The sequence below is a fragment of the Alexandromys fortis genome, unplaced genomic scaffold, assembly GCF_014885135.2.
Source record: "Alexandromys fortis isolate MF-2015 unplaced genomic scaffold, M_Fortis_MF-2015_v1.1 scaffold_12, whole genome shotgun sequence".
In the NCBI taxonomy this organism is placed as follows: domain Eukaryota; kingdom Metazoa; phylum Chordata; class Mammalia; order Rodentia; family Cricetidae; genus Alexandromys; species Alexandromys fortis.
Genome location: NW_026067937.1, coordinates 18,308,959 through 18,327,228, shown reverse-complemented (window position 1 = coordinate 18,327,228; position 18,270 = coordinate 18,308,959). Strand labels below are relative to the sequence as shown.

General features: G+C 48.6%; 1 protein-coding gene across 5 annotated transcripts in view; it reads right to left on the bottom strand.

The window, feature by feature from the left end:
• Tarbp1 (TAR (HIV-1) RNA binding protein 1) overlaps positions 1 to 18,270 on the bottom strand; it is a 49,517-nt gene that overhangs the window by 19,387 nt on the left and 11,860 nt on the right. For 4 of the 5 annotated variants that reach the window (XM_050146957.1, XM_050146959.1, XM_050146960.1 and 1 more), the window contains exons 7-19: positions 16,085 to 16,220; positions 15,193 to 15,289; positions 13,935 to 14,024; positions 13,442 to 13,577; positions 11,230 to 11,329; positions 10,606 to 10,778; positions 8,643 to 8,740; positions 7,663 to 7,824; positions 4,912 to 5,126; positions 4,047 to 4,308; positions 3,770 to 3,958; positions 1,748 to 1,938; positions 1,521 to 1,592 (exon numbers count right to left, since the gene is read on the bottom strand). In XM_050146957.1, the coding sequence (XP_050002914.1) occupies positions 1,521 to 1,592; positions 1,748 to 1,938; positions 3,770 to 3,958; positions 4,047 to 4,308; positions 4,912 to 5,126; positions 7,663 to 7,824; positions 8,643 to 8,740; positions 10,606 to 10,778; positions 11,230 to 11,329; positions 13,442 to 13,577; positions 13,935 to 14,024; positions 15,193 to 15,289; positions 16,085 to 16,220 (1,921 nt within the window). The remainder of the gene's footprint in view (positions 1 to 1,520; positions 1,593 to 1,747; positions 1,939 to 3,769; positions 3,959 to 4,046; positions 4,309 to 4,911; positions 5,127 to 7,662; positions 7,825 to 8,642; positions 8,741 to 10,605; positions 10,779 to 11,229; positions 11,330 to 13,441; positions 13,578 to 13,934; positions 14,025 to 15,192; positions 15,290 to 16,084; positions 16,221 to 18,270) is intronic. The other variant, XM_050146958.1, reaches the window with a different exon arrangement.

Here is an 18,270-nt window from a genome sequence, read left to right as displayed (position 1 = left end):
TGAGATCAGTTCCCAGCACCCACATCAGCTCACAGCTGCCTAGAACTCCAGCTCCAGGGGGCGCTATGCCCTCTTCTGGCCTCTTTAGGAACCTGCACTCACATGCACATACCCATCCACAAATACACACAGATCTGCATAAATAAAAGTCTTTGAAAACAACTGTAGCAGTGCTCACACTTCAGGAAGCACAGTAGATGACTGAAGATACAGATAGCTCTGATGTGAACACCTGTTATAAATATGACGATTACTTGTTGGCCTTGCCTCTAAAATCACAATAAACGGTCAATCAGATGAGAGCCATCTACCTAGAGTACACCCTCACAGCCTACTCCATACACATTAGCTACATACACCAATTACCTAGGAATTTTTGTGTGTTAATTATTCTTCAATGAAAGGGCTTTAAAAACTCAGGGCCTTTCATTCACTCTGTTTTGTGCATAACACATTTACTTGTTAAAATGGTAAGTATGAATTTGATGATAAATTTTACAACCAAATAAAGGGTTACAGAATAAAGTATGCATGACTGCCTCCATCCCGCCACCCAGACCCCTTCCCCCAAAGAGGAGGGGGGGGTCTATGTTATCTGATGGCACATCTTTTGGGGTTTCTCAGTGAAACAGTTCTGGCTGGCCTCAAACTCACAGAGATCGGCCTGCCTTTGCCTCCCAAGTGCTGGGATTAAAAGCATGTGCTACCACTGCCTGGCCTGATGGATGTCTTTACTTGGACTAGACTATGCGCTCAATTTTTGAAAGCTTATTAACTCAGTAAATGGTGAAGATAAAAATAAAATACACAAGCAAAGAATAATATTATTAACACATTTTGAAGGCTTGTGTTATGGTTTGATTAGGAAACTGCGCCTCAGGTTCAGTGCTGACGGCCTGTTCCTGAGGGGTGGCCCCATTATGGAGTTTGTGGAACCCTGGGGAGGTGAGGCCTGGTTGGAGGAGGCAGGTTACCAGGTCCTTAAGGTTTACAGCCCTGTCTCACTTTCCATTCTCTCTGCTTCTAGGCTCTTAAAGCCACCGCCATGAGCCAATCCTAAACTATATACAGGATTGTATATCCTGGACTGTATCCCCAAACCTCTCTTAAATTGCTGTCAGACATTTAACCACAGAAATAAGTGATTAATAGTAACAATAACAAATTAATATAGCTTGTTCATTAAAATAGATATAACGATAAAACTTATTAATCTATGAATAATGGAGCTAGAGAGACGGTTCAGCAGTTAAGAGCACTAGCTGCTCTTTCAGAGGACACAGGGTCAATGCCCAGGACCCACATGGTGGGTCACAACCTTCTGTAACTCCACTTCCAGGGGATCCTTCTCAGCTCTCAGGGCCCCAGGCATGCATGTGGTGCACAGACATTCGTGCAGGCAAAACTTACCCATACATATAAAATAAAAACAAATATCCCTTTCTGTTATGAATAAAGACTGCCTTAGTCAAGTGGGAGGTCTCACTAGCATCGAGACACAGGAAATGGGCTGCACTTACTCCTCTATGATGATGTTTGCCGCACAGTCGGGTCCAAGGTTTTCTATGAAGGTTTGGACATCCTGAATAAGTCTTAAAAACGTGGGGAGAAAAAATAAATAAGTAAGAGATTCAGGAGAGGAAAATATTAAAGCCCCAAAGTTAATGCTACAACCTTCTGGCTGAAAGCTCAGCACACACTTTTAACTCCACCCACGTGTGAGAAGCTGACACAGTAGCATGTTTACCTCTGATCGCGCCTAAACACTGTTCCAAACACACAAGCCTCCAGGACAAGTTCACTGTAATCCTTAGCACTGGAGAGTGAGCCCCGGGACACCCCAGAAGAAGCCGCTACCCAAGACTGGCAGCAGTGACGTATCAGAATGTTGAAGGCCCCTGTTTTCATGGAGGACATTTCGATAATCTCGCACATAATCTGAAATGAAGCACAGCACTCGGGTTAACCTCTGGCCAGCAGCATAACAGTGATCACAATTAGCACTGTAATCCTTCTGATGATGGCTCCTAAAGAAACAGCCTTCTGGCCTGGGACGGTTAATCTTTAAAGTCAGCGTGGCAGATGTAGACGAGGAGACACGTGTCTGTGAGTGCCTGCAGGACGTTTCTCCCAGAGACACTTCAGTGAAGACAAAGATCCACTCTGAATGCAGTGGCGCTCGGCAGGCTGGGGTCATAGGCTGGATCAAAAGGAGGAAGCGAGCAGAGCGCTGGCATTTATCTCTCTGTTTGCTGACTGTGGATGCCACGTGACCAGCTGCCTCGTGTCTCTGCTGCCATGCCTTCCCTACCGTGTTGGAATGCGCCAGGCATTCAGTCATAGCAATGAGAGAAGTAACACACAGCCGCTCCCAAACTGTGCACTAACTAGAGAATACATACAGATTGTGATGTCAACGTACAAAGGGGTTCCAACATGGAGAACAAAACTCTGTTCATTTCTTTTGGGCAGGGCACACAAACACCGCAGGATGGATGTGGAAGACAGGGGATAACGTTCAGAAGCTGCTCCCAACTTTTACCAGGTGGGTGGAACCCAACTCTGGTTTCCAGACGGCAGCAAGCATCTTTACCCACTGCGCCATCTCTCTGTCCCTCAAATGTTCTGCTTATTGTCTGATCTGAATGGGGAAGCCTCGGGTGTTGGGGTTGTCCACACCTCTAGAAAACAAAGGACTTTCAATCCCCGTATTTCTGTACAGGAGACTTAAAGACAAACAAAGTACAATGTGAGCACAAGGTCAAGCAAAGCACCAAGGCCCCCATGCTCCGCCCTGCCCCGCCCTGCCCCGCCCTGCCCCGCCCTGCCCCGTCCTGCCCCGCCCTGCCCCTCCAGTCCCTGCCAGTGTCAGAGCACACCAGCTCGGCTCAGCACCATGCTCCTGCCACCCTCCAGGAGGAACAAGGCTTCCAGGAATTCGGCCTCCTGAGTTCCCCATCCTTAACTTGCCAGATGACTCAAGTTTGATTTTGGTGGTGGTGGTGGTTTGTTTGTCTTGAGGCCATGCCTCACTATGTAACTCTGTCTAGCCTGAAACTCAGTATGTAGACCAGACTGGTCACAAACTTAGAGATCCACCGGCCTCCGCCTCCTGAGTGTTGAGATTAAAACGTTTGCTGCTGCCATACTCAGCTGTGATTGAAGGGCTTAAACCCTGTTTGAACAGGGTGGGAAGAGCTGTGTCTGAGTGTGAAGTGCGCCACAGGCTCATGGGTCCACCTGGTAGTGATGTTCTGTTTTTTTTTTTTTTTTTTTGGTTTTTCGAGACAGGGTGGCTTTGGAGCCTGTCCTGGAACTAGCTCTGTAGACCAGGCTGGTCTCGAACTCACAGAGATCCGCCTGTCTCTGCCTCCTGAGTGCTGGGATTAAAGGCGTGCGCCACCATCGCCCGCCTGGTGGTGATGTTCTGAAAGGTGGCTCTTTGGAGGAAGACAGCTAGACTGGCCCTGCTTTGGCTGTTCTCTGCTTCCCTCTCCTTCCACTACAGAGGGAACAGCCACATTCCTTCCCTGTCACAACAGACCGTAGCCCCTAAAACTGTGAGCAGGAGCCAACCGCTCCTCAAGTCCTGTCTATGGACTCTCCGGTCACAGCAGGGCAGGTGGAGCATCCTGAGCCTCCCGCCGCTGCCGTGTCTCACGCAGGAAGGCGCTCTGAGAACAAAGCCCCAGTCCTAGTGCATAGTTACACACACGCCTCTCCTTTCACCGTCTACAGACTGTCCAACACGCAGAGAGAAAAGAGTTACCTCCTTGATCCTGAAGTACGCCTGGCCCTTGAGTTCTGCAGCAACGGTAAGGATTTCATTATTGAAAACAAAGTGGACGAAAGCTTTTAAGTTAGGCCAGAACATCAGCTGGGTGTTGCTCAGGGAAGATATCGTTTTCCAGGCCAGGTCAAAAGATTCTATGCAGAGCGACTCCTCGGAAGTCAGGAGCTGGCAGAAGGGGTGAACATACTCAATGATCAACCCCAGAAGGGCTGCTGTTTCTCCATCACCCAGCCCTCCTCCCCCTCCATCTCACCTTGGGAACCAGCATCTCCATGCAGTGGAACACAGGTAAGATGTGGCCGGCAGGGAGCACGGTGAGGACATCCAGGGCCGACCGCAGGGTCTGCACGGGCATCTGGACAGCAGGGAGACGGCACTCCAGCATGTCACTTTCCATGGCTGGGATAAGGAGGCGGTGTTTCCTCAGCAGCCAGCAGAGGCAGACCCACTGATCGTGCAGATACTGGGCCACTGTTTTCCCCCAGCCTTGAGAAGATGGCGATTCTTCAAAAGCACTGAGATTTTGAAAAGACAAGACACTAAGTCACTGACTTTCCCAGATTCGTCTTCACTTCCTGGGAACGTGGCGCTGTGCCTTACAGAGGCAAAGCAGATGGGTGGTTTGAGAGTGGTCTAGGCTCCTGCAAATCCTTCCACAGAGCTGGGAGGGAGGGAACTGGGAGGTGGGGGCTCTGCCAACTTTTCCATGGGGAGGTAAAACAGCGTGAAATCCTCTCCATGATCCAGGTAGATACTGGTGCCACATTTACAGGCTTTTCAGTCTCCAAAATCACATATTTCCTTATGTGCCACCCAGGCTCCAACGCTGTCAGAGCAACCGGAAACAGACGCGGCAAAGGAAATGTGCAGCCCATGTGTCCAACCGCCTGCCCACTAGACACTGGAGCCACCCCGCAGCCTCGAGAGACTGGCTGAAAACTAAGTCAGCAGGTGTCTGACACGGGGATGAAGAACCTAATGGTGCACTCTTGACCAAAATGGAGCCTCATCTCCCCAACTCCACTACACCATGAACACCACACCACCGTGGATCCCTAATGACCACGACTGCACAAAAGCCAGATTGCTAAACCTTAACAAAAATGTTCCTCATTCACCTGCCGTTCTCCAAGGGATGCACACAGCTGTTCTGCTCCTCTGAGCGGGGCTTCTTCAGCATCTGATTGAGTGGAAGAGCTGACAGGAACCTGTCCAGGGGCTCAGCATCGGGAGAATCCAGCTGCAGCACTGGGTGCCGGTCCACAGCCTCACACAGAGCTGCCAGGGTAGCCATGCTGACCGCTCTCTGCACCTGACGACCCAGGGTTGGCTCCTGCAGGGGAAAGGACAACCCTGATGTGAGGGAATCGAATCTCAGTCTGAGGCAACCGGGGCTGCAAGGCTGCGGCACCTCATTCCCTGCCTCCCCTCTTGCTGCTCCGAACATCAGTGGGATAAAAGAAGTTCAAGCATACGCCTCTGCCAGTTTAGAAAGGCAGTCAGCACTCAGCATGTAAGAGGCAAATTCAAGCTCTATAGTAAGGGCTGCCTAGACCTCTTTATACGACAGATCAGCTGCCTCTGAGTAACACGGCCCTGGCCTCGTCAGGGTTCGAACCCAGGAGACAGCCACTGAAGCTGGGCTTTTAACCACTCTGCCTTTCTGGGATGTTTAAGAAATGCCTACGGGTGCTAAAATTCAGCACCGACATATCTGCGTAAATCACAACACAAACTATGAATAATAATCAAAAATAAAAAAAAATAAAGGAAATAAACAGCACCGTGTAGGATCGAGGGGTATTGGGAAGGAAGGAGCGAGACCCTGATCCAGCAGAGGCTACCTCTCCCTCTCCTGCAAGGCTCAAGCCAGATGGAAGTCAGGTAGAAGGCACTATGGTCAAAGTATAAAACCGCCCAGGCTCACATGAACACGTGGTCCTCAGCTGGTGGTACTGTTTGGGGGTTCTGGAATCCTAGTTAGTAGGAGTGGGTCACTAGGGGGTTGGCCTTGAAAACCGTTCTGGTGCGAGCTCTTTACTTCCTGGTTTGCTGTGACATTAAGACAGGAGCCTCTACACCTTAAGACCCTAACACTTGTCCCTTAAATGCTAAGTAGGAAAGAACCCTTCCCTTCAGTCACCTGTCAGGTGAGTAAAGAGCACAGACTTGTGGACACCCAGGGCAGCTGCAGCCCAGGGCACATGGGACGAGGGAGGAAGCCGAGCACAGCGGCTGAGATCTAAGACTGATGATCCTGTCCCAGGCCAGCGTGAGCAGACGACCCGGGTCACCTCCTGTATCTGAGGTGACTTAAGACTGAAGAACTGCTGGGTTGGAGGCTGAAGAACCCAGCAGCTCAGGAGGCTGAGGTAGGAGGAGCGTCAGTTCAAGGTCTGTCTGGGCTACAAAGAGAATTCAAGGTTAGCCTGAGTAACCTAGTAAGATTCTGTCCTCAAGTTTAAACAAGATGGGGTGGGGGTGGGGAGAGATGGGGGGAGGATGATACAGCTCAGTCATAAAGCACACGCCCAGCGTAAAGGCATCCTGACCTATAGGTTGTGACCCCATGAGTGTAGTATACCTGAAGGTGGGATCATGAAAAATCTGGCCATTGTCAGAGAGGTCTGAATGCACAATGACTCAAAATTAATTGAGAATCAAACATGTGATGAGTCTAAGGTGTTGATGGCTGAGCCTGTCCACACCGACTGTGGACCTCACAGTGTTGATGGCTGTGCTGTCTATACCGACTCTGGGACCTCACGGTGGTTTTGGTTCTGCACACACAGCACTCTCTCCTTTACTTCATGGCACAGAGCCAGTGAGCACTGCCAGGCACACTGAGCACAGACTGAGACTACTGTATCTTATAAGCAGTGTTGTGTGTACAGTTTCCAGCTCTTAGAGAAGCATAGGCTCAGGTACAGAAAACAAAGATGTGCATGTGTCCCTACAATGACTCCTCAGCAAGTGAGCATAAACCAGTGTGTCTCTGCATTACACTGTTAGACAAACAAGCACAGCCACCTCACTTGTAGGCTCTTTGCTTTCTTCTTTAATAAAGACTAAACTATATGCATACCAAAGAACTGTTTTAAAATCAATGACTTGATGATTTATTAACTACAAATGTTTAATTTGTGGGCCCATTTTTTTTTAGACCTCTAACCCAAGGTTCATGAAAAAGTTTCTTCAGTGAAAAGGGATCACAGGTGAAGCCTGACAGTGGTGGTGCAACCCCACTCAGAAATCCCAGCACTCAGAAAGCATAGGCAGGTGGATCTCTGAGGTTGAAGCCAGCCTGGTTTACAGAGCTAGTTCCAGGACAGCTAGGGATACCCAGAAAAATCCTGTCTTGAAAATTAAAAAGGGGGGCTGGAGAGATGGTTAAGAGCACTGACTGCTCTTCCAGAGTCCTGAGTTCAATTCCAAGCACCCACATGGTGGCTCACAATCATCTGTAATGAGATCCAGTGCCCTCTTCTGGCATGCAGGCACACATATAGGCAGAACACTGTATACTAAATAAATAATAATAAAAATAAAGTTTAAAAAAAAAAAAAAAAGAAAGGGAGGAAGGAAAAGAAAAGGGGTCACTAGTGAAAAAAGATTAAGGCCTAGCTTAGGGTATTCAAACCAGCAGAAGGAAGGAGGGATGGAGGAACAGAAGGAAGGGAAGGAGGGAGAGAGGGATCAGATCTCCATTACAGCTTTGGCATGCCCAACTCTACAGTATTACTACCTGGTGGCAGAATCTTAACAATCACATTCATAAAATCCCCTTCATAATTCCAAAACATCGTGGAGCAATCAAATGGGTATTCCTGGCCGGACATAACCACACACCTTCAGCCCAAGAGGGTTACCTGTTCATCCTCGGCCCCCTGCAGATGGTGAATGCATGCGTTTTTCAAAGGAGAGATGATTCGGGTGATGGGGTTGCCTGCTTTCCAGCCCAGCTTCACCTGGAGACTCGTAAGCTCAGCCAACACCGTCAGGTATAGCTGGCAGCGGTCCAGATCTGCCACCTACAACAAAAGTCAGGACACACAAGAACAACGGGACCTGTAACTTTCACACAAGCACAATTCAGAGAGGAAGCAATCCCTGCATGTAAATGCACTAACAAAGACACTGAAAGACAGTACGCAGTGCCCAGGACATCTCCACGCAGGCTAGGATGTCCTCCTTTGCAGTCTGGACTCTTCCAGAACCCGATGACACCTTTCACAGCACAGCATCGGAACCCTCAGCAACTAGGAAGCCTTGGGAGGCAGAAAGTCTTCCATGAATTCTTTTTTTAAACATATATTAACATACACAGCAATAGGTACCTGTATTTTCACTTCTATATAATGAATTTGTGTGGTCACCACAATTCCCTCTAGTCTTCTCACCACTCCCAGTGGCCTTCCTCTTTCCAATCACCTCTTCTGCCTCAGGAGCAGGGAGGCTGCTCACAGACGCATGTGTGAGAGATTGCTTACAGAATGGGCAACTTCCCAGTGGCTACACTTCTGAAGAAAATATCTCTCCTTCCCCTAGCAACTGTCTGCTTAATGGACAGCCTCAGGAAGAGGCAGCCTCGCGAGCCCTCCCCACTCCGTGTCAGACGATGACGGTCCCAGGCCATCTGCTTGCACAGGCCTTGTGCAGATACCCAGTTTCTCTGGCCCTTCAGGGCCTTAGTTACCGCTGACATCAGTCCTCAGGGGAGGGACAGGAACTTCCCAGAGTGGCTTCTGGAAAACCCTCACACTAAAGAAATGTCCACTGAGTGTGGACAAGGGAAAGCCAGAGCAGCGACAGCCTGAAGAGAAAGCTCCCAAAGCCCAAAGCTCCTTACACTCTGCAGCTCGTTCATGGTGAGTCTCCTGAGCACAAACTGAGCCACGCTCTCAGCAGCAGACAGGACAGAGGTCTGGAGGACGGTGGACACCTCATCTGTGGGGAGATAGTGTTTTATTAACCCGACAGAAGTAGGGGCTGTGGTACAAACCATACCAATCACCATCTCTGCGGGGCCCCAGAGCGAGAAAACATTAGCCTGTGTTCACATCAACTAATCTTCAGCCACTGCCAAGAGGGCACCGTGGGCCAAGGGAGTGTCTTGCTGAATGGAAGCCAGGTGCTGGTGCAAAATGGACCAGAGCACATGCACAAAGGCACTGAGTTGCTTAATAAGTCCCCAAACCATAAAACTATTAGAAGAAAGCACAGGGAAGTTCAGCTTCACACCCCATAGCCATTTTCTATACGGCCACAAAGCACAGACAGCAAAAAGAAAAGCAATAAGAGTCTATGGAAGTGAAAAGCTAAGGCTGGAGAGATGGCTCAGCGGTTAAGAGCATTGCCTGCTCTCCCAAAGGTCCTGAGTTCAATTCCCAGCAACCACATTGTGGCTCACAACCATCTGTAGTGAGGTCTGGTGCCCTTTTCTGGCCTGCAGGCATACACACAGACAGAATACTGTACACATAATAAATAAATATTAGAAATGGAAAGCTTGCGGAGAACAGAGAGGACAGCAAAGACAAACCACGGGTGAAGCACGGGCCACAAGCTACACAGTTAAGTCTCGGAGTCAGAAGCAGGGTAGAGCCTGACAGCTGCTTACTACATACAGCCTTAGAACACAAGGGGGCAGACCTCGGGCGAATGGCTAGAATTACAGACAACAGTAATGGCAGGGTAACAGGAAACCCGGGGAGGGGACAGGTATGTCCAATCCCAAAGTGCGGTGCTGGATGTGTTAAATATGCACAGATTTCCTACTAGTCAGTCATGTCTCTAGAAGAGCCTCGCGGGCCGGGGGGTGTAGCTTGGCTAGCAGAGTGCTTGCCTAGCATGCAGGATGCTCTGAGTTCCATCCCATGATCCTATCAAACTGAGCATGGTAGCCAAGCTCTCAGGAGGTGGAGGCAGAAGGATGGGAAGTTTAAGGTCATTCTTGCCTAGGTGGCAAGATAGAGGCAGCCTGAGTTACAGGAGACACTTCCATGAACAAGTAGTATATCAGTACAGTGTTAAAGAACATACACACACACACACACACACACACACACACACACACACGAACTGCAGAAATGGCTCAGTGGGGAAAGGTATGTGCCACCAAGCCTGATAATGTAAGACCGTCCCGGACCCACGTGGTAGGAGAGAACTGACTTCTGGAAGTCAAAGTGACCCTCTGATTTCTGTGTGAGTGCCATGGTATGCGCAGAACTGCAAAAACCTGCACACACAAATACAAAACAAACAGTTCTTAAAAACCAGCAGGGGTGGGAGGATGGCCCACTGGTAAACCTCATGCCACGCAAACACGAGGGCCCGAGTTGGATCTATTTAAAAGCGGGTGTAGCGGTTCTTGTCTATAACCCCAGCATGAGGGAAGGTGGAGGTGGGATGGAAGCAAATGGACCCGGGGGCTGACCAGCCTGTTCAGCCGAAACAGCTCTGGGTTCAGTGAGGAGACTCTGGCTAAGGGGGTAAGACTGGCAGCAGTAGAGAGAACACCCTATGTCAACCTCTGGCCTCCACATGAGCACACTCACACACACACACACACCCACACCTCACATACATGTTCTAATGATAGTGAACAACCCTCCCGGCCTTATCACACAGACACCCCACGGCATTCCCGGCAGCACCGGGAGCCAGCTGCTCAGTATATGCATGGGAAGAACTAATTCTTAGGTGAAGAAATTAGGAGCTTCCTCCCAGTCTCAACGCCAGCAGCACACCCTCAAGGCACCCCAGAGCCCAGCAGCACCCCGAAAGGCACCCCAGAGCCCAGTCGTCCTCACCATCCTGGCCACTGGAACCTCTTGGCACAGAAGAACGCAGCAACCTCACCAGCAGCTGGAGGCACCTGTCAGTCCTCAGCAAGGGCATGTAGGCATTGGTGCCCAGCTTCCCCAGAGCATCCAGCAGGGGGTCTAAGAAGATCCGCAGCACATTCTGAGTCCTCTGCTTTTCCCTAGATGATGAAAGAACACCCACATCAGCCACCTCAAAAGCATGGCCAGTCCCCAGCTAGCACTCTCGCAAGCAGTTAGCTCAGGGGTCAAACACGTTATTCCATGCTCGGGGGTCACTGCATCCCAATTGCCAGTTTTGTTTATGCCACGCACTTTACAGTTTACACTGAGATTGTAGCATCTACTTTTCTAATGCCAGTATAAAACAGTGCGCATCATATTCTCTAATATTAGATTGCAAATTTGCCATTTAACTACCAACCTGCAAGCACTAAGCGGCCCTACCTCTATTAACCCGCTGTTAAAATCAAACATTTCTTTAGTATGACCAGTGTTCTAAATCTGACCTTTTTTAGTGACTCTACCAGCCACTGAGAAGCCCAAGCGCCCATGAAAAACCTTATAGTCCCCCCACACCCCCCCCACAGTCAGCACTGCAGAAACAGTGACCTGAATTGGGTCTTCATTTCTTCCACGTCCACAGCCAGCAGAACCATCAGAGAGGTCAGCCTGGCTTCAAACCAGTCTGGCATGAAGCCGCTTTCTCCTGCTGGGATAACAAAAGTTACAGCTTAAGACGCATTCTCAGGGGCCTGAGAAGCAGTTCAGTGGGTAAGGGTGCTCGTAATCACGCCTGATGACCTAGTTCAATGATCCCCAGGACCTACATGGAGGAAGAAAAGCCCTGACTCCCCTAAGTTGTCTTCTGACCTCCAAATGAGTGTTGTGGTGTATACACATACACACACATGCGCACACACACATTTTTGAAATTAAAAAAACATTTAGAAGGCATTCACTAACTCCTTCAAAAATGATGAACTGAACCATTAGCATGTTTATTATTCCTGGTTCTTATTACGTCATTAGAAAAACATTATTATGCACCATGGTTAAAGACAATAAAAACAACTCCTTGTCCCTGCTGTGTGAAGAGATCCGCTTGAACATGACAGACATATGGCTCCCAGAACACAGAAAGTATTGAGCCACAAACACCAGAACTGTAATTAGAGCGAGGGCCACACTGGGGAGAGGTGTCTGCAGCTGGAGCACACACTCCGGGAGAGCTGAGCCGAATGACCTGGGTGAAGGGAGATAAGAATTGTGTGTGGACGGTCCCACCAGGAGAGCAGTCAACAGAAGGGTGCATGTATGCGAAAACGAGATGACAGACCTATTGGAGAGACCCAGATACTTGGCAGGACATTCAGGGAGCTTTGCTTTTGTCCTAGAGACAATGGAAGCCTCTGAGGGTGTATGCACCTGGGAGAGAAGGGACTTCCAAAATGGGAACCGCAGGGAAGCAAAAGGAGGAACAAGGGAAGCAGTCAGAGCAAGCCCAGTGGGGAAGAGACTTCCAGATGACATCTGGCCCTGGATGGATGGGGTGAGGCACCAGGGCTGGGCAGCCTCAGACCCACTAGAGCTGCCTGTGTGGTTGCACTAGAAGCAATGAAGGTTTGACTTTAGCGGCAGGCCTCACCCAAGATGCTCCCAAGCACAGAGAAATGCACTTGAAAACAGAGAAGAAACACTAAGGAGAGAACGTTGATGGACAGACTTGAGCTCTCAAAGGCCAATTACCTGATTAGTTAAGACCCATTCCTGGATCAGATGAGAGAAATTGGATGAAATGGGAGGATCTGAGACAAAGGCAGGGACTTTCAGATGTGCTCAATTCAAGGGCAGTTTTCCCAAATCATGGCTAAGGGCCTTAATGAAGAGGAAGCATCAGAAATGTAAAATCCTAATTAATGAGACTCTTTGAATTCTTCCCTCCTGCAGGCTGACAGGTTTTCTCCAAAGATATTTGCAAAAGTGGTTTCTACCAGGAGTGGGGCTCGGTGACGGAGCACCTGCCAAGCATGCCCAAGGCCACCCCAGATCTACATCATAAGCAAAAGAAAACACGAAAGGAGAAGAAGAAAAATGGTCTTCACCAGTGTTTGATGAAAAAATAACACAACCCCTCCCCCACCCCCGGCAAAACAACCCTTCCAATAGTATGCTTTCTGAAACGGGCTTGGGGGGAGGGAACTGGAGAGATGGCCCAGGGTCAGAGCCTTAGAGCTTGGAAGGGATGAGGATGAGTTTGCAGTTCAGATCCCAGCACCCACATAAAGCTGGCAGGAGTGGCGGTCCACCTGAACCCCAGCGCTCAGAGGCAGGGACAGTAGATCCTGGGCACAAGCGGGCCAGCTAGACTAGCGTCAATCAGCAAGTACCAGGTGGAGAGCAAGTGAGGGATCACCCACCTCCACACACACATGTACACACACACACACACACACACGCACAAACACACACTGCTCACATGTTAACCAGATTAATGAACCGCTTTCCATCAGTTAGCAGTAAACACAATGCTTCTAACGCGTGAAAAATAAAACCAGGTGCATCCTAGAGACCCACACACACTGCCCTGGGGGACAAGTTCATGGACTAATTGGGCCCACTTCCTGCTCTGGGAGTTGAGCAGCTCCTCCAAGCGTCTATACGGCTTTAACATCCTCAAGTCTCAGAACCCAGGAAGCCAGGAGGGAGCGATTCTGCCCTTGTGGCTGGAGCTCAGACACACTGCACAGCTGCTCAGGCACACAGATCAACCTGAAAGCTACTGGTGACACATTCTGCCACCCCTAAGGGAGTTCAGACTTACTTTCCCAACCAGGAGACTTCACAAACTCCTGAACTAGGCTTTTCACGTAAGCATTTAACGATGTCTCGTGTCCATCAGAGCCACCAATCGAGGACTGTCTGAAGTATTTTTCATTGATGCGCAGCCAGTCACAGAGCTGGACAGGAAAACCATAGCAGGGTTAGTTTATTCTTAAAATGGAACAGAACAAAGCGTTTCTAATTTCTCTGAGCCAATCTTGTCTTCCACATAAACTAAGTCTAAATCATTAGATACAAGAACTTGGTCCAATCCTATGTAGCCATCATTCACTGGTGTGGAGCGGTACTGATGAATAATATAAGCTCCCATGTGTGGTCTTTGGAACTATATTAGCTGCAGAGGACCACTCAGAACCCAGTGTAAGGGAATCTCAAACTTCTAATGAAGCAACTGTTGCATTTTCAGAGTGGTTAGTGATGGCTCCAGGGGGAAAGGGCTTCTACAGATCTTAAACAGCGGATTGGCTGCTCACCTCTGTCCACAATCCGGTCCCTCGTGCCAAGGACTCCTCTTGTCTCAGAGACACGAGAAAGGCGGAGACATCAGAAAGAGACACTTTCTCCTAGGCAGAGAAAGCTCAGTTTAAACATTTGGGGTAACAGCTGTGTGAAAACAGCAAGTCAACTAAAGTAGCAAGTTATCACTTAAGATACAGGAAGTTACATTGTTTCCACACAAGACCAGGAGCTGGGAAGAGACTCAGGGCACACAGCTGTGCTCAGTGAAGACCAGACTTCAGGTCCCGGAACTGGACAGCGCTGGTGGCTATCTGTAATCCTAGTGCTTGTGAGACAGAGATGGGGGATCCCAGGCAATGCCGGACAGGCAGACTAGCGCAGACTAGCGCAGACTAGCAGGAATCAGCAAGGTCTGGGTTTGGCAAGAGACCCTGCCTCAGTAAGTGGAGCGATACAGAAGACATCTGCCTCCATACTTGTGTGTGTGTGTGTCTTGACTAGCCTGAACTGAATAATCTAGCCCAGGTTGGTCTCAAACTCAAGGCAATTCTTCTGCCTCGAGAGTGGGTAGCATTTTAAAAATACATGTTTTCTTTAAAATTAGGCAGCATTTTAGAGAAAAGATAAATATAATCTTTTAAAAAACATACCCTCAAGAAAAAACAAATTCCTGTGAATAAAAAATGATTCTTTAAAAATAACAAAAAGAATCTCCAACTGAAGCAAACAACAGCGCTTCGTCAGCCCCAAAGGTCACAGATTCTGAATAAAGATTCAGTATTGGGCCAGATCAACAGATGCACACACAGCTCCTGGGTTAAGTGAGGTCCTATTGGAACATGGCATATGCATTTCTTTAGATGACAACAATGAACCCAAAATTAAACAGGGACCCCAAAACATACACAGATGCCTCATGTCCAGCACAGCAGTGTGCTGACTCTGGCTCTTGGTATTTTCCTTGGGACCCTATGTCTACAAGCTCCTCTCCTGGTGAGTCACCCAGGATGGCCTGGTCCCTTTACCGGGCTGTGAGAATACACGAGAAAGGCTCCCAGGGAAGTTGACTGGAGCCTCAGGGCTCAGGTTTTGTCCTGGGACCTGATTCTACAGCAGTCCAGGCCTCGCAAAGGTTGACATTCCTGTTTAGCACAACCAACAATTCCTGCACACTATGCCACTTCTGTCACCTAGGATGATGTCAGTTATCCTCAAGTCCACTGGTACTCCCTGAGAAAGACTTGCAAATGGTGTATGGACAGGCACACTCACCACGTCCACCAGACGCATGGCTGTCTGCAGAAGATAGCACTGTGCTGCCCCTCTCAGGAGGACCTGGTGTGTAATCATGGTGCACTGGAGAACGTCCCTGGTTAAAGCAAGGACACACAGGTAGGAACTGGAAGCCTGAGCACTCACAATCACTTACACTGCCTACAACCTCCGACGTACAAAATGATCATCACCAGGAGTGGCCAGCACCAGAAGGGCTGCATGGCCGGTTTCCACTGTGATCGTATGGAGTACAATTTTTATTTCTTTTTTATTTGAGATAGTCTCAGTATGTAATCCACGCTGACCTCGACTTCTCTCTACCCAAGACCGGCCTCAGGCTTGTGAGCCTCTGCAATCATTTTCTTAAGTACTAGAGTCACACGTGTGAGCCACCACACCCAGACAGAGCTCAATTTTAATATGAACCCACTCTCTTTTAATAAGAAAAAGCTAGGCATGGTACCCCATGCCTGTAATCCCAGCACTTGGGAAAGTGAGACAGGAGGATTGTTGGGAATCAGAAGCCAGCCTGGGCTACACAATGAAAATCTGTCTCAAAGAAAAAATAAAACAAAAATATACTTAAATGCAAACGTTCTTAAAAATTTTCATATATTTTTAAATATTTTCTAATTGATATCATGACTTGATATTTGCCCTTAAATTTTCCTACTTATCCATACAATTTTTAAAAAATTAGCAATTGGTATAATTAAAAAAAAAAGTAGTCAATACCCAAGACCATATATTATGGAATATATTTAATAGTACTTCATCAAATAAAATACACTCAATTATTTACATTCAAAAAAATGTCAGTTTTTCTTACACAAAGCTACATGAACTGAGTCATAGTGAATAAATGAACATATAGTGTGTAATTAATTACCTGAGGGCTAGAAGCCCTTCTCCACCCAGGGCCTTACACCTGGGCACGCCTGCCAAAGCCCTGGAGAGGAACAACACAGGCACCGCACACCAGTGTCTGTCAGCCATCCTCTGGATGAACTTCAGCAGGAAACCACCTGGAAGAAAAGGTTTGGAAACAACGTTACTGCTGCAGGGGTCACGTGGAAAAGTCCTCTGCTTCCTTAGTCAGTAAGAAAATAGAAATCAAAACCTCGATGAGACAGCACCTCAGACCCCCTCAGACAGCAGAAAGCAAAAGGGACACCAGGGGTGGAAGAATCTGAAGAAACCGGAATCCTCACGCGGGTGGTGGGAGTGGAAAGGGTGCGGTCAGCGAGGACCACATGTAGAAAGTGTGACCCCCCCAAGTGTGACCCCCCCAAATTCACTTCTAGCTGTGTAACTAGAAGTCCACACAGGTTCATACAGAACCACTCACGGGGCTGCCACAGCGGCACTGTCCCCATAGTGAAGAGAGAACACATAAACGCCTACTGAGCCATGGATGGATAAGTAACTGTGAACAGCCCACCATGGAGTGAGGATGGAGTTCGACTCGGACACAGAAAGGGAGATCCCGCGACATGAGCCCACTCCCTTAGAAGCCAGCCCTTAGATGCCACGTGTTCAATTCTCTGTGAAACCCATGGAATGCAGACATCAGGGAGACAGGACATGCATCAGAGACCGAGGAGCCAGCGTGTGAGGCCCAAGTGCTCAGGCGCATGGGGTTCTGTCTGCAGACGAGGGAAGTGTTTTGGAAACAGACAGTGGGGATAGATGGACAGTTTTAAATAGAGTAAACACCACTGATCTGAACAGTGTGAAGCGTGTAAACGGGGCCTTAAGGGGTGTGAGTTAGATCCCAATAAAGCTATTGTGAAAATTATTACAATTTCATTCCTATCTAGTATGACTGTGCTGTCGAGAACCTGATAATCAGAAAACTGTAGCTTTATCGTTTTTGTTTTGTTTTTACAGAAGATTAAAGAGAAAAGGTTTTTTTTGCTTGTTTTTTAAGGCAGGGTCTCCCTGAGTAGTCTAGTTACATTGAATTCATGGCGATTCTCCTGCCTCAATTTCCCCTGTACTGGGATTAGAGGCATGAACAACCACACCCAGTTAGAAGTAAAGCTTTAGCTGATGAGGACTTTTCTGAGCAGCTCAAGACAGGGTCAAATCCACTGATGGGGCAGCCCCTGGCTCCTGGGCACACTTCCTGGAAAGCCATTCCGTGCCCTCCTTGGGTCTCACTCAGTGGTTGATGTCCTTGTCTGAGCCACAAAGGGTTGGTGCTCTCTCCATCCGCTCACTGCACTGTTTTCTTCTGTTAAGAAGTTCCAGAACCAGTCAGACATGATAGCGCACGCCTTTAATCCCAGCATTTGGGAGGAGGCAGTGGATCTCTGAGAGTTCGAGGCCAGTCTGGTCTACATAATGAGTTCCAAGACAGCTAGAGCTACATAGTGACCCATCTTAGGAGAAAAAAAAAATTCCGGAGACTTCTCAGAACTGGAGGAGCTACCGGGAACTGAGGGTAAGCATTCTTCTCTCTCCTGGCTGCACGAATCAGATCCAGTACACGCCGTCTCATACCTACCCCTCACTCAGTGCAACAGTCAGACTCCCTTCAAACTCACCCCATACACTTCTGGGCCACGCCACCAACACTAGGCGGGCAGCCTCCACAGGGCCACTCTGCTGGGCTAGCCAGCCATGCTGCAGACATGCAGCCCCAGGAGCTCAAGGCTGGCGGTTCCACTGTCCTCTCCAGGAACTGTTTTTAACAGAGCCAGTGAGACAACCAATTTAAGTCCTGATACTGCACACCATAGTCACCTCTTTTGAATAGATGGTGTCACTGGTCATCTTGTCAATAAATAAATATAAAAAAAAATCCATACTTAGGCTCAGTAAAGGTCACAAAGGCCACTATGACAAGATGATTCAAAGAGGAATAAGCCCTTCCGCTACCTGGCAACAAGAGTCTCAGTGCTTTGTGCCCACTTCCAAACTTGCCTCAAAAAAAATAACCCCGACCCAGGGAAGTGGGCTGATTCCAGGGTATAGAACTACAGAAGTGTATGCTCCTTAGCTATGTCTTTCTGCTGCACAGATCAGCCCAGAGAGGGCTGGGTACTGTTCAGCACCTTTTCTTGGCTTAGC